The sequence below is a fragment of the Rhodnius prolixus genome, unplaced genomic scaffold (genome assembly GCF_049639745.1).
Source record: "Rhodnius prolixus isolate KJV_2025 unplaced genomic scaffold, Rpr scaffold_15, whole genome shotgun sequence".
Lineage (NCBI taxonomy): Eukaryota > Metazoa > Arthropoda > Insecta > Hemiptera > Reduviidae > Rhodnius > Rhodnius prolixus.
Window position 1 is genome coordinate 6,036,328 of NW_027411605.1, and position 25,737 is coordinate 6,062,064.

The 25,737-nt window shown below is 30.8% G+C and overlaps 4 protein-coding genes across 12 annotated transcripts in view; 2 read left to right on the forward strand and 2 right to left on the reverse strand.

Moving 5' to 3' along the window:
• Positions 1-30: 30 nt before the first annotated feature.
• Trmt112 (tRNA methyltransferase subunit 11-2) lies at positions 31-5,287 on the forward strand. The gene is made up of 4 exons (XM_074129539.1): positions 31-258; positions 852-953; positions 1,040-1,132; positions 1,977-5,287. Exons 1-4 carry the CDS (start codon positions 181-183, stop codon positions 2,076-2,078), a joined length of 375 nt encoding a protein of 124 aa, XP_073985640.1. The 5' UTR covers positions 31-180; the 3' UTR covers positions 2,079-5,287.
• An 840-nt stretch (positions 5,288-6,127) lies between these two features.
• Positions 6,128-14,161, reverse strand: LOC141454864 (uncharacterized). 8 transcript variants are annotated; one of them, XM_074129522.1, is made up of 4 exons: positions 14,036-14,161; positions 13,149-13,261; positions 11,926-12,372; positions 6,128-8,384 (listed from the first exon to the last, which is right to left on the reverse strand). In XM_074129522.1, exons 3-4 carry the CDS (start codon positions 12,342-12,344, stop codon positions 6,191-6,193), a joined length of 2,613 nt encoding a protein of 870 aa, XP_073985623.1. In that variant the 5' UTR covers positions 12,345-12,372; positions 13,149-13,261; positions 14,036-14,161; the 3' UTR covers positions 6,128-6,190. The 8 variants fall into 8 exon arrangements, with proteins under 8 accessions (XP_073985623.1, XP_073985618.1, XP_073985620.1 ...); XM_074129517.1 differs by having other exon boundaries at positions 13,145-13,261; XM_074129519.1 differs by lacking the exon at positions 14,036-14,161 and adding an exon at positions 13,736-14,029.
• An 884-nt stretch (positions 14,162-15,045) lies between these two features.
• On the reverse strand, positions 15,046-21,246 carry PI31 (Proteasome inhibitor 31 kDa). Its single transcript, XM_074129787.1, has 10 exons — positions 20,971-21,246; positions 20,703-20,852; positions 20,082-20,359; positions 19,456-19,614; positions 18,306-18,408; positions 16,810-16,980; positions 16,579-16,728; positions 15,569-15,864; positions 15,335-15,484; positions 15,046-15,184 (listed from the first exon to the last, which is right to left on the reverse strand). The coding sequence occupies exons 1-10, from the start codon at positions 21,106-21,108 to the stop codon at positions 15,082-15,084; spliced, it is 1,698 nt and encodes a 565-aa protein (XP_073985888.1). The 5' UTR covers positions 21,109-21,246; the 3' UTR covers positions 15,046-15,081.
• A 294-nt stretch (positions 21,247-21,540) lies between these two features.
• Positions 21,541-25,737, forward strand: part of Csk (C-terminal Src kinase) — a 28,537-nt gene continuing 24,340 nt past the window's right edge. Inside the window, exons 1-2 of one of the 2 annotated variants that reach the window (XM_074129535.1) lie at positions 21,541-21,718; positions 22,424-22,489. The gene's annotated coding sequence lies outside the window, so the exon portion shown is untranslated. The remainder of the gene's footprint in view (positions 21,719-22,423; positions 22,490-25,737) is intronic. The other variant, XM_074129534.1, reaches the window with a different exon arrangement.

The following is a 25,737-nucleotide window of genomic DNA, read 5'->3' on the forward strand; positions in this document are numbered from 1 at the left end:
CTTATATCGAACCCAACTCTTCTGACTGATGAATATCGATACTTGCTTTTATAATCTGGTTCGTACCTAACCCTATTCTAATAGAAAACAAGCAGGTAATCTTGACTACAGTGCCAGTTCAGTATTAACGTTTTTACATTGCAATATATTTTTATTCTCCTCCGTTAGATTAAGACAAATATGAAGCTAATTACTCACAATATGCTTACGTCTAAATGTATGAAAGGAGTTAAACAAGGATATCCATTAGCAATTGAGGTTTGTAAGTATAGATTATTATAAAATTTCTATTTACGAGTATCGTAACTGGGCTTAATTTTATATTATATTTCTTTTATATTATATTATAATAATGGTTTGTGATTAAGCCGACTACATGAATAAAAAATTGTTTTAACAAAACCATTATAACCTGGAGCAGTAAAATTTCGCCAACTAAAGCATGGTTAACCAGTAATTCTAAGTGATAATGAATTCCTCTAAGGAATTACTACGAAAAGCGTGACTTTTGCTTAAAGTATTCCAATTTATGTTTATTAGAAAGATAATTTGGCTCCCTTGAACTTCTTTAGAATGTGAAATGGATTTTTCCCCTAGATTAAATGAGATTATATTCTTTTCAATAATTTAAAGTTGCATTCTAGAGTGAATCTAGTTCTTTCATTTTACCCGCGGTAGTAGTGTATTCACAACGTTTTGCCGATATCGATTATGCTTCAACAGAAGTTGAATTGTATAAAATTCATTTGAATTAAAGTAAAGTATTTGCTTATTTTGTCAGGCGGGCTTTACGTCCAACTACCAATTAATTCATTTGAATTAATTTATGCATTTTATTTAATTACTTACAGGCAAGAGACGTAAAAATAGTTGATGTCGAGTTTAAGAGTGATTTTGTAGCAAGAGTTTTACCAAGAATGGATTGGAATACATTGTGGGCTGCCGCAGATAGTGTTCGTATAATTTTCCTACTTAATTATGGCAAGATTAGTAGCCGTTAATATTGTAAAATAATATGCAGCTGGTTAATATTTTACAGATTGGACACGTTGGTGATCTGCCAAAATCATTGATTGAAAATTATGAAAGTAATGAAGAATTTTTGAAGAAAGTTCATCATGTTTTAATGGAGGTAAGCGAATTACAAAGATAATCACTCATAAGACATTGGATTTATAATGCTGATCACTACTAGAAATCTAAGAAAATTCCCTTAACATTTTCTTAAAAGAAACTGTTGTTTTTAGAAAGTCCATTTTCAACCCATACTTAGTCCATCCACTAATCCATTTCCATCCCTTACGATTTCAGCTTCTTTTTACTCCTCTTAAGACAGATGTATTAAAATGATGTAGAATATCTATTTAGTTTCCATCGTTTTCGGGTTTTAGAGAACGAAATGATTATTCATTTTGTGTTTATCCTCCGTAACAGAGTGCAAAATAGCAGTAAGTTCTTAAATTTAAGTCGGAATTACTATACCAAATAAAATATTCTTATTTTAAGAATAATAATAAGATTTTCTCTGCAGTTGTTATAATTACAGTGCAATGGTAGTATCTATAACTTTTATTGGAACTTTTTCCCGAGAAGTCGACTTACATTCCTTAGGAGTGATAAGGTTGGATCGGACTGAGAGGATAATTCCAGGACTTATACCCTATTAGGATTATTATGAATGAAAAAATTCATTTTGGTACTTCGCATTTGTTTATATTAATATTTCCACTTTGAAGCTCAATTTAATCCAATAGTTCAGTAACCATCCAACTTCAGAAGCTAGCCTTTTCGATTAAATTTCGAGTTTATCTTCTAAATTATAAAAGACTAAAGACAATATTTAATATTGTCGACCCATTACGCTCATGTTAGTAAAACTTGGACTCGGTGAGTGAAAACTCAACTTCCGTCCCTTCTATAATAAAAAAACTTATTACCACTTCCATAATCTGATTTTTTTTAAATCATATTTTCAGGTAGAAGTTATAGAAGGCGATCTAATCTGCCCAGAATCAGGCCGTAGGTTCCCTATCAGTTCTGGGATTCCAAATATGATACTGAATGAAGATGAGGTTTAAAGAAATTTTAATTTACATAAAAAAAAATACTTTGTTTTTTCAAACAAAAGAAGAATTAAGGGAAATGTTTTATTTTCTTATTTTCGAGCAATTATCTCCCGGAAGAGGTTTTATTCATTTATTTGTATAACAGGAATTTTCCGTTTCTCAGTCGGTTATTTTTGTTGGTGTCGCGACTTATTTTTTAAATTTTATTATTATTTTAAAAAAGATTATTTAAATTTTGACTGCTTTTTTAAACGAAGTAGTAATTGTAATTGTATTGTTTATACATTCATAAAAAATTCTGCCCCCAATCCTGAGCAGACTTTAAATTTTCTAAACGTTGTTAACATGACAGACATATTTTAAAATGTTACATCCGTTACATAATTCTCAAAATTCAATTATCCAATTTTTATTATTAATTGTGAAAAGTTTATATAAAAAACTGTTAATATATTAGGGGCCTCTAATATTGTAATTAGCCCGCTAAATAGTTGTACTAAAAAAAGTATTTAAATTACAAATTATAAAAGGGAAAAGCATTGTTTATTTATATGAATATTTTTGTGAAATATATGTTTAAAATCCAATATAGGTGTATTAAATTGGATGTATTGATAAAATTTGTAAATAATGAGTATTTTTATTGTAAGTTGCTGGCTGGAATTGTAATCATCATGAAAGCAGTAAGAATTCCTACTTTAAAAAAAAAAAATTTAGATAGCTTGTCACTGCAATAAATTAAAGATCATTAAAAAAGTCATTCGTATTGGTGTCAAAAGATCGTTTTTGGTGGTCAATTGTTACTTTATGTATTCATTTTTTACTGTTCCGTGATTATTTATTTATGTATTCATTTTTTACTGTTCCGTGATTATTTACTTTTGAACATTTACTTTTATTCTGATAAAAGTTTCGTCATGTTAGTATAAAATAAAGGAATGTTCATAAATTTATGAAGGACGTGCGGGGTTGTTGATGAGAAAAGGTAGTGGTTTGCTGGAAAATTTTGTTTAATATGGTTGACAAAATTTTTCCGAGTGGAATTAGGATCTAGTTTTTAAACTAGATTCTAGCATTTCGAGTGTTTTCTAATTTTACAATTATCTGGAAAAAGGGCACCGCTCTATGTAGTGTTTTCATTAGTTTTTCCTACCAACAGAAACTGACCAAAACCCCATCTATCTTACATGTAAACGCGCAGATCACTTTTTTTTTCTTTTTTTTTTGTATAAATTCGAGAGTTTTTCATGTACACTTTTTTTATGTTATCATGATTAGAAAATAAGATCATGCAAGGAAAATCCAGCGAGGACAGAGTTAAGGCGAATAGCGCTCTTAATAATAAAACATTTTAAAACTGTTGGAAAAGTTAAATTCACTTTGAGCCTCCTACAAAATGGCAGTAAATTATTAAACCTTTTTGTTTATTAATCTTCTGACTCTTTAAGAAAGATGGGGATGGGTGTTGGTGTAGTAGTTATGAAGCATGGATTTGTAAGTGGGATATCCCCAGTTGGAGTCTCGCGTGATGCTTTCTTTTCTCTTTTTTAAAGAAAAATTAGTGTATGTTTTTCCACCATCGTCCTGAGACAACTAATTGGCACTTGGACGTAAGCCTTGCCTGATAAAAAAAATGGCAGTTGCCTTACTTTTAGTTATTTATATCTTTTTGAGAGAAATAAACGCAAGAATTTTACCTTTCAAAGTAAACTTTCTTAGGAAAATAGTAATAAAATTATACAAAATGGCAACTGACCGTTCAACATTAAATGACGATTTTCTAAGTAGCTTAAAACGATGTCTAGTATATGATCTGATGCAGGGACTGTCTTTCTAAAGAAAGTATCTGAATTCTTTAAATGGTGGACCCATATTGCCATTTTTCTTTTAAATTTTAAAATATGTTTACAAGTTCCTAATTAAAGAATCGAATTTAAGTAATTAAACTTCTTTTTTTTTCAATTGTGATCGCTATTAAGGTTTTCCTGTACAGATTCCTCCTGCAACAGTAAATCAAAATAATATCTCAGATAAATGCGGATATGCACATTAAAAAGGTGTGCCAACAATTTTAATGATTCCACAATTTGGATCCTAGAGAGCTGCTGGTGAGTCCCATCTGCGTGCTTTAAAGTTCTTATTATGGCTCCCCTCATTGAAGTCTATCTGTGAAGAGAGTCTATCTTCCGCCCATAGCGTTGACTGTTTATGCTCGTCATTGAAACCGTTTACCGTTATTTTTTGCCACCTCACTAAGGCTTTATTACCGTTTTGGTCTAGATGTGAAGTTCTATTTGCGTCGAATGGTTTAAACATTTGCCAGCTGTCGTTCCTCATAGCTTAATTCTATATTCTTTTTGAACTTCTTTGTCGCAAATGGGTGTGTAAGGAATCACTGCCCGTTTATAGCCAATGGAACCTCGTACATTTCTTCTAGTCTCTTGTCATAATCACTCGAAGAATTCAAGTGACTGCGGGAAATCTTCGCTCTGTATTGCGTTATTTCTGTCTGATATAACTAAGAATTAAAAACTTTTAAGACGACCTCCAAAAAAAAAAAAAAAAATTGAAATTGTTCATTCAAAAAACTTCTGTTACCGTTCATCAAAATTAAAGAGTCATGAACGTTATAACGATTTGATTATATCCTTCCATCATTTTCATAGTTTCTTGATAGTGGCCTTTCTTGCTCTTTGGCAACCGAAAGTTGAGCATCAATAAAAGGTTTTTCTTTCTAAATGAACACCTCCTCCAGTCATATCCGAACATGCCCCCGTTTTAAGATTGTAACAGTGCTTAATCAGTTAATTGATAATCTTTCTCTGGTAATTTCAGGAGTGACACACATTTTGTTCATTATTTTTTTTTTATTTTACAAATAGTAACTGTTTCTTCAGTCGTGTGTTTTTCTTTTAAAATTAAGCACATAATGCTTTTCTTTAAGTACATTATATATTTAAAAAGAAAATAAAACCTGTAAGAGTATTATTTTCCTATTTACTTTATAACGAAACAAGACATATTTTTGTTTATATATTTTTTATATAAGTTGGTAAGATCTTTGTAATAATGTGATGTTAGTTACCAGCTAAGTTTTATTGAAAGGAGAAAAAAAAACTGTTCTAAGATTCCTTTTTGAATAATAGCTTTAATTTTATAAATAAAAGATGATAGAAAACTTTTTTATGGCTTAATAATAAAAATTAATGACACATTTAAAATTTTAGAGTTACATTTAATACAAATAGTCCTTTTACTTGATACGATCCTATAAGAACTTATTTTAAAATTACTGAATTAATTACTGTTGTAAATAGGAAAGTATTTTTGAGGAATACCAACATTAATTGAGGAATTCTGACGAATGTTTGGTTTTCTATTAAGTTGATAAGCTGAATTAAATTATCTTACTATTTACAACCAAACAGCAAACATGGTCAGATAACTCAAATTGCAAAAAAAAAATCAAGCAATAATATTTATAAATTAAAGCAATAAACTGTATTGTCTTGCCACCTGTATAGTATATAAAATAAGAAGAAAATTTAGGACTAAATTTCTATTTTGAAGGAAGTCTGCTGACCAGAAGTATCACTTAATTGAATAGATTTTGAGAATTTTTCGCGAACAGTTTTACTTTTAAACACGTAAGTCTACAAGTTTTTCAAGGAACATTTTTTTCCAATAAAATCGATGAAGGTTACTTGAGAGAGACAGTACCTTTTAAAGTGATTAGAATGAAATAAGACTCAAATGTTTGGAATTTGAAGTAAAGTTGTGAGTTAGAACTTGGGAAATTGTGTTAAGTGAAAATCTTGTGCGTTTGCAAGTTTTTTTTTTTTCTTGATAATCGATCATTTTCGATCCATTCTAAATAAACTTTCTTCGCGGCACTATCGATTAGAATTATTCTTTATACATAATTAGGTTATTTTAGCAATAGTAGTAAAATTGAATTTTCTTTCTGAATAACGGTGTTTGAAGAAAATGAATAAGTTAGAAGCGTGACGGTAATTAGATTATGAGAGAGTCCATTCCAGATTATACATATGTCAACTAAATTTTTATAATTCGTTTAATGTAGCAAACAATAATTTTATTTATATTTTCAGTAGTTAAAATGTTTATACGCCCACATTTTTAGTTTTGAACGGTTTATTTTGATAAAATATCTTAAACAATCTTTTCCATATTGAGTTTTTAATTTGTTTGTTCTTATAGTTTTCGTAATTATACTTACGTAGTTTCGGTCCTATTGATGCAGATTGCTCAGAACATTGAGATAGCATACCTGAATATGTAGCAATTATTGAAGTTGAACGAAGCTGAGATAGATGCACAATTCCAGAAGAGGTTGAAGATGTAGTTTGATTCAATAAAGTGAATTGTTTTGATTCCAATTTTTTACTTTCTAAGAGGTGATGAGATGGTATAATAAATTTTTTAGATTTACGTACTTCATTGATTCGTTTTATATATTTTCCTCTTTTTTCGACAAAGACATTTTCCGTCACATAGTCATTCATAGATTGCAGGTAAAGAGTCTCCATAACCTGTGAACTTTCAGTATTTAAGAAATTATTACCAGCTTTATTTCTCTGCATTAATTCATTCCTTTGCTCAAGTAAATGCTGATTATGCAAGTTTAGTCCACGATCTAAAATACTGCACACTCTGCAATGTCCATGTAAACTATTGTACCTAGAAGAATTAACTTTAGACTGACGTATTTTTTTGAAACCATTTGTTCTATATCTTGTTAGAAAATGAGCACTGTAAACAGCAGTTTTTCCCCTTAATATATTTTTTTTAGAGCATTGGCAGGAGGATTCAGTTATTGCTTCGGATGAGCCGGGTCTATTTTTAGATCTAGATTTCTTCCTGCGGTAACTATTCCCTTTGTTTGGATCATTAACATATACATCCGCCATTTCTGAGGAACGGTATCGTTTTTTTGGTCGAGATGTTGGTGCTCTTTTCTTAAAGCAATCTGATAAGAAACATGGTGAGCACATAGGTACTCTATCATCCTCATCATCAATGATAACAGTAGTCTCTTGCTCTGTCCTAGGATCCTGGAATATAATCTTCATTTTCTTTTTTCCCTGATTTTCTAGACTATTAGATGTGGGTAGGAAACAACTTTTTGAAAGTACTTTAATAGTTTCAGTTAGGCAAGAGGAACATTTTTTTGAAGATGCTTTAGGACATAAACATTTAGGGGAACCTCTTTTGGATGATTCTTTGCTTCTACCTTTTCTTTGCTTTTGAGGTTTACAGGAATCTTTGTTATAAAACTCTTTTGTACTAACTCTAATTAGAGGTTTCGAAGTATCTCTTTTAGTTAACTTTTTTCTACTATCTCTAATTAGAGATTTAGGGGAATCTCTTTTAGAAAACTTTTCTGTACTAACTATAACTAAGGGTTCAGGGGAATCTCTTTTGTACGATTCTTTGTCACTAACTCTCATTAATGCTTTAGAAGAATCTCTTTTAGATGATTCTTTTCTACTATCTCTAATTAGAGATTTAGGGGAATCTTTTTCAGAAATCTCTTCTGTATTAAATCTAACTAATTGTTTAGGGGAATCTCTTTTGTACGATTCTTCGCTAATTAGAGGTTTAGGGGAATCTCTTTTAGATGACTCTTTTCTACTATCTCTAATTAGAGATTTAGAGGAATCTCTTTTGGATGATTCTTTTCTACTATCTCTAATTAGTGGTTCAGGGGAATCTCTTTCAGAAAACTCTTCTGTATTAAATCTAACTAAATGTTTAGAGGAATCTCTTTTAGTTGACCGTTTTTTACTATCTCTAATTAAAGATTTAGGGGAATCTCTTTTGGATGATTCTTTTCTACTATCTCTAATTAGAGATTTACGGGAATCTCTTTTGGATGATTCTTTTCCACTATCTCTAATTAGAGGTTCAGGGGAATCTCTTTTGGATGATTCTTTTCTACTATCTCTAATTAGAGGTTTAGGGGAATCTCTTTTGGATGATTCTTTTCTACTATCTCTAATTAGAGGTTCAGGGGAATCTCTTTTGGATGATTCTTTTCTACTATCTCTAATTAGAGGTTCAGGGGAATCTCTTTTGGATGATTCTTTTCTACTATCTCTAATTAGAGGTTCAGAGGAATCTCTTTTGGATGATTTTTTGGCACTAGCAATATGTGGGGATGGAGAGGATTTTTTGTTTAACGGTCCTCTGTTTGATGATGAGGAATCACTAAATAAAGATTTCACACTGATAGTTTCAGATGCTTCTTTAGGTGTGTCAACGGCAGAATAGAGCGATGGAAGATGTTCTAAAAACCTGTAATAAAGAAATAGAAAAAAAATTGTATTCATCAAAAGTTTATTTCAAATTGATAGAAATAATTTAACTCAATTATTGGTCCGAAATTTCTAATTTAATCAAAAGCCTACAGGAAATCATATTAAAGCAAACGTTTGGCGTAACAAAGCTCTTATGGTTGATTTCGTGACAGGTAGGGGGATCCTCTTCTATTTTCTCTGTTTTTTTACAGGATCTGTCTGCCATGGTTAGTAGTACGATATTGATTAGGTGACAGATTTGGTGTTACTGGTTAATGTTCGGACTAGTATGCATGAAATCTCGCAATCGACGGTCGACTCGAGCATGTTGCTACTTTCTATTTAATCCGTAAAATGTTAATCATGAAGTGTGAGCTTACGCCATACGTCCACGACATCTAATGGACGTTAAACCCTGCCTGGGAAAAAAATAGGTGCCCAGTTTTTTAAAGCTGGGGGGGGGCTATTTTTTTTTTTTTTTTACTTTACTTATTTTTATGACATGGTTTTAAATTGCTACAGGAAATGATCAATGTAATTATTGAACTGTTTAGAAATAAGTAATCTCCTTAACAAAAACTTACAGTTTAAAATGTTAAGTATAAGGGTTGATTAAACGCCAAAATGCACACAAATCAGCAGGTAACCAACATTTCATTCATACTTCATTGATATAATTTAAGTAATTTTACTACATTAACTTTTTATTAAATTTTTTAGAATTTATTAGATGTCACAGACCCTTATGCTGGCCAATTTCAACTACAAAATATTTGTTCAAGTAGCACACCATTTAACATAGATTGACTGTAGTATCTATTTATCTAGCAGTAAAATTACTTAAATTTTTATAACTAATTATGTTGATATTACTCACCTTTTATTATTATATCAAAAAACTTATAATGAACGAACTGGCCAGCATAAGGGTCTGTGACATCTAATAAATTCTAAAAAATTTAATAAAAAGTTGATGTAGTAAAATTACTTAAATTATATCAATGAAGTATGAATGAAATGTTGGTTACCTGCTGATTTGTGTGCATTTTGGCGTTTAATCAACCCTTATACTTAACATTTTAAACTGTAAGTTTTTGTTAAGGAGATTTTTGTACCTTTTGGATAGATTTTTCTTTTTGTCTATTATTTGGGAGGGCAAACTCCCCTCCTTATGAGGCACAGCGTCGAGACTTTTAAAGTACAAGTCTGAACAAAATTTCGATTCGAATGACACTTCATTCATGAAAATCGGTTCACGTCTCAATAATTTGAAACGATTGCTATACTTCCTCTTAACAAGTGTAAGAGCAGAATGTCGTTTTAATGTTACATAGGGGAGCCCTAACCCTATCATCCTACCAAATTTTATCAAAATCGGGCCAAGATTTACAGAGAAATTAGAAATAATAATTTTGGAGGGGGCCTTACATAAAGGGGGCTAACTCCTCTCCCATTCGATGTAAAGCATCGAGACCCCCAAAAGGCACATCTACATAAAATTCCGAATCGAATGACACCTCATTCATGAAAATCGGTTCACGCGTTTAGGCGCTACGCAGTTTACAAAAAAGGTAACAACAACAAGAAGAAGAAGAAGAAGAACAACAACAACCCTTTTTTGAAAATGCCGTTTTTGCTCATTTTCAGCAACTTTTTTCTCGAAATCTATTATATCTAGTTGTTGCAAAAAAAATTACAGTCATAAAGGAGGATTTGCCCTTTATTTTAAAGAAAATTTGGGAATTTTATCTTTTATAGAAAAAGAGAAAAAAAATTGTCAAAGTTGGGTGTTTTTCAACGTTACGCTTTTTCGTGCAGTTTTTGACGATCAACCCTTATACAACTGTCCTGCCGGACAGTTTTAATTAAAAAAAATCAAAGTCAAAGATTATAAGTTAAAAAGATGAAGTCACGAAAAAAACTACTCAGCGACGAGATATCGAACCCCTGACATGGTGGTCGAGAATGGGAGATGTGCTTTCTATGAAGAACTTTTCTGTACTTAAAAGGCTGCAGAAGTACAAAAAAATTGAAATGTAAAAAAGTAATTCAACTAAATAATCACATAATTCAAGTACATTAATTTCAGTATTAAATTAATTGTTATTAAAGAAAAAAAATTAAATAGTTTTTTGGATTTAACTGGGTTTTTCAGTTTTCCTTTTTTTTTGCGAAGTGTGAAAATTCAGATTAAGGCTCTTGCAACCCAACCGTTTAGTAAGCACTGGATTCGGATTCCAATTTTTTTTTAGAGGTTATCCAAAGACATTTTCATTAAGCTACTAAAACTTACAAGCATTGGGTTTAAAATCTTCACCTTAGTAAATATGATTTTTTTTTTTTCTTTGCAAATTAAATACATGAGGCTTCTATTAGCTTCAGAGGAAATTAGAATAGCTTTTAAAATGTTTTTTAGCCTATTATTTAATTATCGAATTTTGCCAAAATGTTTTCAATAAAATCTCTATACTTTACAATGTCGATGTGGTACTTAGTGAAGTTCAACAAACTCCTAAATTAGTTGATCTTACGCCTTACTTCAAGGAATAATAGATTTTCCATCACAAGTAGTATGATTTTTAGATTTTTGATTATGCTTTCGAAATGCTATTCTCGGGACAAATCTTAAATTTTGAACTAAATCTCGATGATTGAAACAGATTTAATTTTTTTTTTTTTTAACCAATTGTTTCCTCTAATTTTTATATCATAAACTCTATTATTTAACTTTCAATAATTCTTTGAACTTAGGAAATCTTAGGAACCAATATTGGCGTGTACCGGCTGAATTCATCCCATCATCGATCTTATTGGTAAGACTAAAGAAAAGGATAGATAGATGTGAGTTTCCTCCTGGAAATGGGGATTTCCTGAATATAAATATCTAGAGTTTTGTTTGCGTTAATTACTTGGGGTCTGAACCATAGCCATATTATTTAAAGTGAGATACGAGAGCCTTAATCTGAATTTATAAGCCCTGCAATGGAAGAATCCTTTATTTGTGTCAAATAAGTAATTAAAGCCATTTAAAGAATACATCTCTTTTCCAGGCTTTCACGTCATTGGAACTAGCGTTTGTTTGAAGTTGGAGTAAGGCGAGCTTCTATTATAATGAATCTTGAAAACGAGAAACTTCAATTTATTGCTAAATTATAAACAATTGTAGGGCATAGATGAAAGTGTGCGGTATACATATTAATTAGCGCATCTAAGTGACACGCATATTGAGAATGGAGAGAAGTTTAAGCATGTTACTTAATTCTATTCTATCTTTACTTCGTGGACGATTGTTCTTTGACAAAGTATTGCGGCCTTTCCCCCCATTTACCACTACGTCTTATCGCTATGTGTTACGCAACCGCCCTACAAAAACCTTGTTAAACATAGCCGATGATTGGAGGATATTACACACGGTCAATAGCCTGCGAGGCAGCAAATTCTATTGATTGAATTGCCTAAAAATGGCCAAAAAATAATTTTTCATCGTCAAGCCAAAAAAAATCGACAAAAGATTGCAGTTATATAAATGCCAAGTTTACCTTCCATCAGACCATGGTTCTTGTGTTCCTCCTCGTGAGCTCACTGTTGGTATCGTCTTCGATGAACTACTTTTCGTCTTTGATGATTCATTAGAAAAATTTGATTTCTTCTTTTTTTTAGACGAAACCCTTGAAGAGAGCTGGTGTTTTTCTAAACTGTCCGACGGGATTGAATAAAATGAGTCTTCACTTTCTGTTTTCTTATGCGACGTATTTGGATTTGTCTTCCTTGTTGACATTAGTTCTTGTGCATTTTTTTTCTTTACCTTTTTTTTTTTTTTTTTCTTTGTTGAGCGGCTGTTTACAACAGAATGCTCGGATGGTGAAACTGATGTGTTTAAACGTCTTTTACTTGATGGCCGACGAGTTGTTGATCGTTTTACATAGGATATAGGATAATTATTTCTAACTACTGACATTATTAATTCATTTGGTTTTAATTTCTTCCTGAAAAAACATTTAGAATTAATTCTTGTACATATCAAATAAATTTTAAATCAATTAGGTTTAGTTAATCATTTTTTAGTTAAGCTAAACACAAATTAAATTTAACTAAATAAAGAGATTAATCTTATGAAACATAGTAAGAACAAAATTAGAAAAAGATATAGAAGGATGTAACTAAAAACAATGAACTAATGGTTCACTACAGTAACGAAATTAATCTATTTAAAATAAAATAATTAATAATAATAAGGAATTTTGACTTTAATGGGTTCTTTTTATTTCTATTTTGATTTATTTTTAATTATTATTATGTTTACAGTATATAGTTTAGAAAAGGTATGAGATAAGTTGAGCAAGGAAGTTTAAATTTGAGACTGTTAGTGACTAATAGAAAGATACTATTGACTTTCTCATTATCTTGCATCACCTATAGTCAATAGATTGGTAAGTTTATTGCTATTATCACTAACAGGGTTGAGACCATCATTACATAGTTGACAAACAGAGTCAAGGCAGAATTTGACAAATTTTGGTAATTTAAACTATTTGTGTACTTTCCAGAGAGACGTAGTTGGGAAATAATTCCTAATTTATCGTATTTATATGGAACTTCGCTTTTAAATAACCTTCACTACTACTACTAGCAAACTATAAGTTCTATGGAGTGTTTTAATGGTATATAGAGAGAGGAATGTTACAAAATTTTATTTTGAACTCAATTAGAACCGATGACAAACACATAGAATATGATTATTAAAAAAAAAGTACTCACCTACCTAAAAGTACCTCAGCTTCGCATTTAAGGCATTCTTTTGTTGCATTATAATTATGTATTTAAGGTAGAATCAGAATTAACTGTAATACAATAGAGTTCCATACTTCTTTTTACCTGAAATTTATGTACATTTACATAAAAAAATTAGGTACAACAATATACATATGTGGGGGGAGCCCTATCGGAGCCTGCTTTGTCACGGCAAGCTGTAGAGGCCTGAAGGAGGAAAAAATAAACAGAAATGCGTATCTTTTTTTTTTTTTTTTTAAAAAAATGGATATTTCAGTTTATTTTTTGCGATTCTCTTGTAACATCTTCAACTACAGAACACGCATCATAATAAACCTATCAGCTTTAGTTGAACTAGTTTTTCCTGGAGAACTTGAATGAAAATTCAATGATAAACCTTAAGGTTCCACGTTTAAACGAAACATTTTCATACTTCTCATATAATGTTCATATAGTTTTGTGTGCATCTGATTTCCAACATAGATTTATAAGAGTACCTCAACTTACTGCGTGTACAAATTATTTTATGTTGTTTGCAGAAAAATTGTTTTATTTTTTTTTAAAATACTTTCTACTTGCCTCTTCTGAACTATCTCATTATTTGATTACGATAAACCATACTTTTTTTTTTTTTTATAAATTTGAAAATCGAATGTATTAAACGAGTTCACAATCTGGGAGCATGTTTATGTGCCGAAATTAACTGTTTGTGATAACATTATTGAAACAGGTAAACCATTTCTTAAATAACTCGATCATCTGATGTCTGGACATTTTTTTCATTGAAAATGCAGCAAAAAAAAAAATAAATAAAATCAAACAAATAAACCAGTATGGCTGATAAAAATTTTTTGCCAAAAAATATTAACTTTATCTTACTCTGCAATTAGAGAAACTGTTTTGAATGGGGTGAAATTTTCAATATTTTATGTTCATCGAAATCATCTGTTTTGCAGCGAGAGACTTTTACATATTGTAAAATTGTGTACGTATGGTGGCTATCTGTATGGCATATGTGGTGAGGTTTCACTCTTAAATGTGAAAATTCGCAGGAATTTCAAATTTAATATCCGTTTTAGACATCACTGCTAAATAAGCTGTTGGACAAAATCAAAACTATTATCGATAGTGCCACATAACTGAATCGACTTTTCTTTTTTTGCTCAAAATCAGTAACTACGATTTTCTTCAAACTTCTTATGCTCATTACGGCAATTCTGGGGGTGAAGTTTCCCTACACTCTAAAGTGACATTTAAGCACGTTGTATGAGCTTATTACCTGTATAATTCTAATAGAAATGCGATTATCATTCCTGGGTCAAATGTATGCATATACACATAAATGTAATACATGTACATATGTATATATCTTCGTACCCATAGGAATGTTAAACATTTCGGTCTTCTACAAAGTGCCGAATCATCACATGTTTCAGATCTTTCTCCTCATTACAGATGGTACTGATGCGAGAAGCTGTCTGGTCAATGATTTGCTGTGAACTGCACGTTGTATTCTTGATCTTCGTATTATAAAAACATTCTTTTTTTATTTATAAGATTGCCCTTAAAACTAAGGTCGTTTGAGCTTCCACGCTGTATTTAGCTAGACCTAAGACTCTTTAGATTCTCTCTCTCTTTTTTACTCCATTTCATTTTAATTGATTTTTTGCCCGCATACTGCAGATTAATGATGAGATTTTACTTTTTTTTAGTACACGATTAAGCGAAACAAATAACAAAACACAATTACAACGTATTTAAATAAAATTATGCTATATTTTCTCCGTGTAAATTAAAATTAAATATATTTACATAACAATCATCAAATTGAATGTTTATAAATTAAAAAATACATAACATAAATTCAAATTTATTACAAAACAGTCTTGCTGCCTATTTGTTTTTTAAATATTGTACGCATAACGTCATTCTGTACTGCCTTCAGGATCTGGTGGTGTGTTTCTAGGCCTTGGATCTGGCGAAGGAGGCCCAATCGGATCAAATCTGGCTCCAGGTGGCACTGCACCCCTTTAGAAAAGATATTAGGAAAAAAGAAAAAAGAAAAAACAAATAAGGGTTTCACATTAGGAACAGATGAAAGATATTTACCGATACAACGAGTTTCAAGGCTGGCATTTTCCCTAACGAAATTTTGAGATATTTAGAAAGCAAACAAACCTTGGCAATCCATCAGGAATTCCAGATCCAGGATCTGGATGTAATGCACGGGGTCCTCCAAAAGGGTTGAATAACATCCCACCACCTTGACCAGCAAATGGGTCTAAATCGGTTCGGCCGACTCTCAAAGGGTCATGTTCAGGATCAGGCCTGTTAACGACAAGTTTCCTAAATTATTTCTAAAAATTTGTAATTCATTATTTATATTAAATGTCACTTCTAAGAGGTATTTACCACAACGGTTCAGGATAGGCAGTCGGAGGTCTGGGCACTTGCAGTGGTGAAGGGTATGAAGGTGAAGGGCTAGTTCCTGTTTGTTTATGTTGTACAGAAGAACCGCTACTTCCGGCAGCAATGGCTGTCTGTGTAGTAGCTTCTTTACCTGGTCCGATGTTCAATAATTCCAGTCGGATTTTTCCTATCAGTTCAGGCGCCTTATTCATAAATAGTGTTTCTAATGTACCTCGAGTACCTTCAACTGTGACATCCACGTTCAACACCACATTCGTAACTTCTAGGGTATCAACCCTCTGGAAATAAAGTTCATAAAAATAAAATTAAATTAAAAAAAAAAAAATAAATTGATAATATTAGTAGTAGGCAAGTAGAAGTTTTATAAAACGAAAACAAGTTTATAAGAATCCAGTAACAGTTTATAAGAACGGAGTAATAACATTCAGTAACTGCAGATATTCGATTACAGGCACTTCTAAGAGAGTAATAATACTACATATATTGTACAGAACTAAGTCTGTGGTCGCGTATTTTCGTGCTGTTAACTTTTTTTCTGGACTAAAAAAGTATGCTTAATGAGAACGGCATGAATCCTATTCAACAACAATTCAGCTCGTCTTCTGACAACAGCTTGAAATATACTACTTTAAAGTTCCACTAGTTATTAAAAAAAAAGTAAGAATTTTGTGGTCCTCTAAAAACTACTTCAAAAATTGAATGATGTTCAATTGCACATTGAATAAAGTTACTGTTAAAGTTAAATTTAAGTTGCAGTTTTGAAAAAAAAAAAAAATTATCTTTAACGTCACAAAGGCTTAACTTAAATTGCTTAGCTTGAAGGGTTATGATTTAAATGATGTATTCTTATATTAAACCTTGTGGATTTTCAAAAGCTAATCTTTAACTAAGTTTAAGAAAAAGTGACAACACAATTCTAACCTTTATTTATTTCGCAATTTAACAATATTAAATCACCCAAAAGATTATCAGTAATTCAAAAATAAACTTACTAAAAGATTGTAAACCATATTACCGTCCACTGGAATACCTCGTAATATATACAAAACTTTATCTCTGGCGTATCTAATTGTATAGTTTTTTGTTGCGTTCCAACCTGACGGTAAAGTTTCACTACTGGGATAATTATGGGGAAAACTTGTCTAAAAAAAAAAATTTTAAAAACATTTTAATTCTAAAGAATTTTACAAGAATTATTTAAAAAAATAAATAAAATAACTTACATCATCACCTAAACCTACACATTCATAACCATCTTTAACCATTAGAAAATGTATTAATAATGTCAGTAAATCTTCTTTCTTTTTAAGATCCTCTTCGCTGAGTTTGTAAATCCAGGACCATCCAAAGCTATCACCCATCTTTTCTTCTCCAAGAATATCTAATATTCTTAGCAAAATTTAAGATACGTAATATGTAACAAAACACCGACGAACTACGAACAGTGCTCTCTGAATTTAATTAACCTCTCCTTGTTAAAATGATTTGACATTTTTTACTGATTGTTTTTATTAAGTTAGTTCAAATATGTACAAAAATCTAAGGTTTATAGTTTAAATTTAAAAAAAATATGGAAATTCATTTTATTTTGACTTCCAAAAGTAATATAAGTGGATGTTTGCAGGTTATGCACTCCAGTTAATAAAAAGGCATAAAGATGAGTTTAGTGCACAACTTCTGGTATCAGGCTCGGTGCCTTATAGCTTACCTGCCCAGAACTCCAATATCAACACGCACATTCATCGTGTATGTTCAAATGTTTACGTCTTAAAAAAAAAAAAAGACGTTCAAGTTACATACTCGTACATATGTATGTATGTATACTTTTGGCAATGATATAAACTTAAAAAATACGTTCATTTCAGTTTTTCAACGGAGATATCCAGTCTGATATCCGCTGAGAATGAAAATGTCACTTTTAGTAAATGTTCCATGTGCTTACCTCAAAAACAAGAAATCGCAAGAGGATGAAACTTTCGACTTTTGATTTGCTATCGCCAGGAGATTCGACTGACTGTAACTTTTTTTGAGATATTCGACAAATTATTTTTATTTGAAACATCTTTCGGGGAAAATAAGACACTTCTGAGGGAGTAGACGTTGCTTGGTCTCCCTTTAAAATCCCATTTCATTATAATGTACAAACTTGGTTTTTATATTTATATTAACATAAGAATACCTCCAATTTTTTGAGGAAAGTCCGAAACCGGTCAGAGATATAATAAACACGCTTACTACAACGGATAAAATCCAAGTTATTATCCAGCACTACGGATCTAACCACACTTTAAACCGTGTTATGCTTGTAAGAATGAAATACATTTCTTAAAATACAGAGTTTGTGGAAAACGTATTAGTTAAAACCCTTGAAATTAAAAGAGAAAACTGTTAGTATTTAGATTTTTTTTTCTTCCATTTGTTCATAATTGATTATTGCTTTTCACTGAACTATATTGTAATTAAGTTTACTGTGAATTCTGTCCATTTTTGTTTTTCTTATGATTAAAAAAAATAAATAATAATTCAAGTATCTTGCATAAACATTCATTTCAGAGTGTACAGTAATTTATTACATTAAGATACATATTTACTGAATGCTTTTATATATGTATATATATATCTATGTATATGTAAAATATAATAATGCATATATTAAATGAATTCAAATTTAATACAAAAGTATTCTTCACATTTCACTTCTTTTTTTTTTTGTAGCTTATCCATACCATGATTCAGGACCGTCAGGGTCTGGATTTCTAGGCCTTGGATTAAGTACGGAAGGCCCAAATGGATCAAATCTGGCTCCAGGTGGCACTGCACCCCTTCAATAACAATACATTTTATAACAAAACCTTTTGATTAATAAAATAAATAAATGAATAAATATGAATTTGGTGAAATATATTACAAACAAACGAATATGGCAAATGAATAATAAACTGGCAAAGAATATAAAGTTGTCTAAAAAAAAGCTATTGGCAAACACTAAGGTAGCTCTAAGTCTCACAAATCTACTAACGCTAAAGCAGTGTTTATTGTTGTTTTCTCAGTTTACAGAAAACATTTAACTTGATATTTTTTCTTATGGAAGAATAGCTAGAAAAAAAGTAGTACTACTGTAATACCACGGATCGGATTATTGATGAATATTTAGGGAAAAAATTGAAAACAAGTTGCAATGGGAATTCATTCAACCCACTGAAAACCTCATTGGGTTTGCCTTTGCGGTGCACATTTCGTTTCATTAAGTTTGATCATCCAGAACTTGAAATGATTTGTGTGAGGTGTAACATCATTTTTTAACCGTAAGTATGTTATCACCGACTCTTTGTAAGTGAAAATACTGCTGTGACTAAAAAAGTAGTTGGATAAAGTAGGCATATCTACCTGAATGATGGATTACGGAGTCGAGCCTAGGACCTTTTTATGAGAAGATATTTATCACTAAAGAGAAACTCTATTAGCTAAGTAACTTTGAAGTAAAGTAAATGTTAATAACAAAATATAATTAGTTTCAGTTTGAAGAAGAGATGGATAAAGCACACTTAGTCGGAATCCTGATAAATCCAGGATTAAAAAGTAAAGCAATTGCCTATTTTTTCAGGCGGGGCTTTACCAATTAGTTATCGTGGACGGAGGCGACTAACAAACATACTTTACTAAATCCAGGATTAAATCAGTGTGCAAACCTCTCCCATAGAAGGTATTTCCTTTAGACTCTGCAATGTTGCTGTTATTATAGTCTGATGACTTAAGTTTGGTTTAACAAACTGTACCGTCTATTAGATTTTTAAAAACAGTTCATATTTATTAATCAAGAATTCCAGAAAGTATAGGAAGATGTAGAAATAACAAAAAAACAAACAAACCTGGGCAGTCCACCAGGAATTCCAATTCCTGGATCTGGTCCAACTCCTCCACCACGGGATCCTCCAAACGGGTTAAATAACATCCCTCCACCAGGACCAGCAGCGAATGGGTCTAGGTCAGTTCGCCCAACTCTCAAAGGGTGACGTACAGGATCGGTCCTGTAAACAAATTTCCTAAGATATTTCCTAGTTGTAAAAGTGGTTGGATCGAACCAAAGCGGTGGTAGGAGGTAATTTTTTTTTTAAGTGCCATTTGATCGTAATGTACGACCCAATTACCATCATAATAAAAACAGCAATTAAATATAAACGTAAAGAACCAAATACCAAATTATCTATCTGGCATATCAGACAACAAGAAGTGATCTTAGGGAGTGATAGAATTAACAGATTATGGTTCAAATTCGTCATAATATTTATGATTACGAAATGTCTAACATAAAAAACCCCGATTGATTGAATATCAGTCCATTAGAAGTGCGACAGTTCAGAAAAGCTTATTCGATTTTAATTTTAATTTTCTAGGCAGTATCAAAGGATTTCATTTGAATCTAAACACAACTTACTTCAGGCATACCACTTTGGTTTTTAAACTTTTCTCACGAGTAAATCAGAATCGCATTTACCATAAAGGATCAGGATAGGCCGCCGGAGGTCTGTGTACTTGCAATGGTGAAGGGTAAGGTTGCATAGGGCTAGTTCCGGTTTGCCTTTGAGTACTGCTACTCCCGCTTGTTTGGGTGGTTGCTTCCCTACCTGGTCCGACATTCAATAATTCCAGCCGGATTTTGTCAATCAGTTCAGATGCCTTATTCTTAAATAGAGTTTCTAATGCACCTCGAGTACCTTCAACTGTGTCATCCACGTTCAACACTACATTCGTAACTGCTAGAGTATCTACCCTCTGCAAGGAAATAAATAATAGTATATAAAACAAAGGGTATTGGGGGTAAGATGTAGGCTAAAGAAGTATCTTTGATAGTAATCAAAAATTATTAATGTTACTGATGTGGTAGAATTTCAAATTGTAGTTCAATTAGCTAAATAAACGAATGACATGTTTGTTAAGAAATTTTCAAAAAAAGCATAAAATAATTCTAGTTCCTGAATGTTCCGGGTAATCGCAATATAATCATTAGGAGAAGTACATCAGAATTGATTATTAAAATTAATGTTTACAATATACTTCTTATCTACAATTTACCTAATCATCCTACTGGATGTCAGTAATTCAAAAATAAACTTACTAAAAGATTGTAAACTATATTACCGTCCACTGGAACACCTCGTAATATATACAAAACTTTATTCTGAATGTATCTCATTTTATAGTTGTTTGATGCATTCCATTCTGACGGTAAAGTTTCACAAGTGGAATAATTATCAGGAAAACTTGTCTATAAAAAAAAAAAAAAAATTAACTAACACTCAGTCTAAATTATAAGCCTGTATACATTTTACTTAAACATAAACACAGAAAATTAAATTATTAAAAATAAAAAGAAAATTACTCACATCATCTCCTAATCCTATACATTCATAACCGGCTTTAATCATAAGAAAATGTATTAATAATGTCAGTACATCTTCTTTCTTCTTAAGATCTTCTTCGGTGAGTTGATAAATCAAACCCCAACCAACCGTATCAGACATCTTTTCTTCTCTATATAAATATTTTCTTTTCTACCAAAAATTCAAAGACATTTTACGGAAGAAAGTACTAGAAACTCCAACATCCAGTTTCTGAAATTGTCTGAATATAATAACCTTATTAAGGTTATAAAATGAATTGACATTTTATTAATTAAAAAAAGAATTTAATCTAAAAATTTGCAAAAAGTTCATTGTGTACTCAAATAAAAAAATCTAAGTAAGCATAAATATTAACAAAAAATTTGAGATTTTTATTCAAACAATCTGAAAAATTATTATTAATTTTTTATATAAATAAATAAAGCAATTATCTTTTATTAATAATTTATACATTTTTTGTACACTGTTATTTTTGTTTCTTCAAATTTAATGATAGTGAATTTTATCAACCATTCTCTTGTAGGCAAAGCATTCTATTTCATAAAAGCCGTGAACTAGATAGGCCATTGTCAGATAGTAATGGCGGATTTGTAGTATGACAAGTGTACTGGGAAGTGAAATGTTTGTTGTTTATTAATCTCTAATGCGTTGTAACTTATGCTTAGTGTTTTAAGTAAAGTGTGGTATTTTATAAAAGTAATATCCAATTAAGTGCAGGATATTTGAAAAAGTATGTATAAATGGTTTATTTATTTATTTTTATTGAGGTACATTTTAAAAGTATAAACCGTAGAGAAAATGGGCCCATGAAATCGACATATCTTTTAGTTCTATCAAGTGTTTAAAATATCGTTTGGATTTTGTTTGTTTTCAACCAAAATTTTTAAGCTAATGTTCTTTATTGTGTATTATTTTTTGGCTTAAGGTTTGACCTAAAAAAAAAAAGCTGCAAAAATAGGTAGGTGTGTTTTTCTTTGGTTGTAGTTCACTATTTAGTGTGGGCACATCTGAATTAGTTAAACTTTGGTTCAGGATAAGTTGAAAAGGGTAAGGGCCATCATACATTGTAGTAATAAATGATACACAGTGAGGTGTGCGTATTTGTACTATAACGGGTAAAGTGTTCATTGGGAGGGTAGTACGTTACCATGACTACAACTTCATTCCCGTCAAATAGGTATATATATTTGTACATTCAGGAGGGGTTGCAATGGGTGGTCCCAAAGTCTTTACCCAGCATCACATCATTTCGGGTTGTATGACTCTCCCAGTCACACCCTACATATCGGCTACCACCCACCAGCCGATATCTGCAGTCTGTGCAGCTTATTCTCTGCCGTGTTCAGTGTGTGTATCCACCCTTAACTTAATTTTTTATATATCTTTTATCGAGTTTTTCATTGAAAAAAGTTATCGTATATTTCTGAAATTTCAGTGCGTCAAAATTTTAAAGAAAGATTCACCCATTTTGTACATCAGTTTCCTATAAGAAAAAAATTTGGTAAGCTAATGGTTGCTTTTATTTAATTTAAGATTGTTAATCTCAAAAATGCAGAACCTCAGGTTATTTATTAAACAAGCTGTGCACAACTCGCTGCTCGATATTGTCAGACATATATAACGATATAATAAACCTATTCATTTTTTCCAAACTCTAGCAAAAAAAAAAACTTGAGAACGAGTCAAATTTTCGAATTATACTTTTAATCGGAAATGATATTTTATGGAGGATTTGAGGAAGGAGTAGTAATTCTAGTCGTCTGGCTAAAATAAAGGGCACCCCCTCCTGGGTTAAGCTGGGTAGATAACTCATTCCTCTTCTGATATTTAAAGTTTTTCTAATGTTGCAAAACCTTGTGTTTTGACATTTTTTTAAATCCAAAATTTTCAAAATAAAATAACAAATCTGTTATGAACATCACAACTTTCCAAAGAATTCATAAAGTATAGGCCATCAAAATTGTTAATTTTTAGTTGATAGCAAATGAAATAAATATAAGGGAAGACGAAAAGAATTTTTGGTTGTGATATTTCGTTCAGAAATGAATTTTTCTGTTTAGTCATCATTTGTTTAAAGCATTTTTTTTCATGTAATGAATCCATTGCTTGAAGTGTGTTTCTTGAAGATTAGCAAAATACACGTCTTAAGACTGTTATGTCTTCTTTTGAGGAATTCTTCACTCCCCCCCCCCCGAAGAGCTGATTCCAGCAAGTTCAAATCTGTGGAAGAGTGTTTCGATCTAAAATTGATCTCATCTTTTCCTCTTTCTATATTTTTGAGTACTCTTTAGGATATGTTGCGATCGTGCTTGTTTTCAATGTTGATTTTAGAGATTATCTAAATAATTCAAAAACTGGAAATTGCTGTTTGTTCTATTTCAATATTTGATTACCTATTAAGGAATCTGGCAACAATTTTAGCGTTGGACCAGATCAACCTAGAAGAGCCTCTAAAGTAATCAGATTTAAAAAAAAAATATATTTTCTCAAAAATACTCTGGCATATTGACTGCGTAAATGTAGATAACTTGATTTTGAATCATTTTCGATTGAGAGCAGTTTTAGTAAAAGGTTGATTTGGTTTCTCTGTCAAGAGCCTCTGTAGTATGTTATACGGTCTTACTATATGCATAATATTATTTGTAAATAATTGTGAAACTAAAATTACAAATTGAAAGTGAATGGGTTTTATGTAAGAACCACTTTGCTGTAGAGATTTTTCCATTTTTTTAAGCAACTTTTTCAAAGATGGCTCTAATCATTAGGTTTTAAGCTTGATATCGTACCAAATAAAGTAAGACTATTATTTTTATTCAAAAAATTCTCTTGGAGAATAATTTTTATAAGCGGTTTGTTCTTAGGAAGTTTTACCATTCTTGCTTCTCTGAAAGTGATGTTTGAATGTGTTTTAGGTTAAAAACTTCATAATACGTTGGGAGTATCAAATGTGTTGTTGCAAAAATTCTGGATTAGATAAATGTGGTAGTCCAGATCATTTAGCTTTATCAAGTTTTCGATAATTTTATAAGCAAAGGGTTTTTTTTATTTAAATTTGGACTTAGCGTAGATGAAGATTGCTTTGATTTAATACCTTTTCTATGACAATATTGATTTTAGTTCGATTTCTGGGGAGCTATTACGTAAAGCATGTTTCTTCAATATCCGATATCGTCAACTTAGACTATACAGAACATCTTTTTAACACATATGTTTCAAGAAAAACTTATTTATATAGAACTGGTAAATGTTTTCACCAGATATGTAAATCTGAAATATTAGCCCTTGTAAATGAATAGGGTCATATGCTTCAACTCCAACTATCTGAGAATTATCGTTCTCTATTTTGGATATTCATAAATGCATGCAATATCTTATATTAGGTTTAATGCCAGTGACAAATACAAAAAAGTTAATGAAAGAAATGTGCTCGCGGTGTAAATTTTTGATTCTGTACAATGAAAATAGGATAATAATGTGCTATACAAAGGATACTATAGTTTTAAAAAAATTAATGGAAAAAAACACACCTTGTGACTCATCAATAATAAAAATTGTAAACAATAATAAATAATCATTAGGCCGCCATTAAATTTAATTGCACCATCGAAAAGGAAAATAAATAAAATGTGTATTGTTTATTTAATGCAGAAACAATCTTAAAACAATATTGTTTTTATTGCCATGACTGATAGAATTTCAGGCACAATAATTGTTATTGTTTTTTTTAGCTTCTCTGTTTTTTCCCTTTAAATCCTAAAAATGTATCGAGAATATCCTCTTAAATAAATGTTTACTTGAAGGTAGAATTAAAGAATTGCTATTATTATTTATTACATTCTTTATTATAAAATTTAGTGCATATCATATTACATAACAAAGTGCTGTGAAATAGGAATGTGTAAAAACAATGGCACCATTAATACTCCGAGCATATATTATGCTAATTTATACTCTTTATTGTGCTAAATAATATAGTATATGTATTTAAAGAAATAAGGGAATTAATACAAAACAAAAAAGAGGGCTAGTTTACTTACTTGTTATTTATAACTTATAAATATGGAGTGATACGTTTTTATTGTTGTCGTGTTTTTTTTAAAAAAAAACTTAACAAGTTTCCTGCTAGATATTTAAGCTATTTTGTTTTTAGACACAACATAATAGACGACATTGTTACTAACTTGATTTGTAAACAGATTAGTAGTTCAACCTTTAACAGTGTTGCCACGAATTAGGTTAGGAGAAATTACATATTCCCCTGTAACACTACTCTTGTATTATTGAGCAGTCCGGTTTAGAAATTATTTGTCTGGTTAATAATTACTTATTATTACGTTAATTTTTTTTTTTTATTAATCTAAAGGAATAGACGCCATTAATTTTTTTTTTTTTCAATAAATTCATTAGATTTTGTAAAACTTTTTTGAAAAATCTAGCGTGGTTACTCACACTGTTTTCTCTTACTAGAACTTAATATTTTTGAATAGCAGCTGATACTGAAATTGTACACTTTGAAAAACCGATTGAAGGGAAGCCTAACCAACCCTTTATCGAATTTTCGTGGAAAAATTTAAGAGCTGCTTCCAAGAAAATCTCAAAAAAAAAAAATACAAATTTAATTCAATAAAGAGTAACTTTTAGATGATCGATTTTTATCGAAACATTATATATGCATCCCGTGATTTATTTAAATGAATATAAAATTACTAGTAAGGCAATATAATCTATAACATACTTATTAGGAGGAAG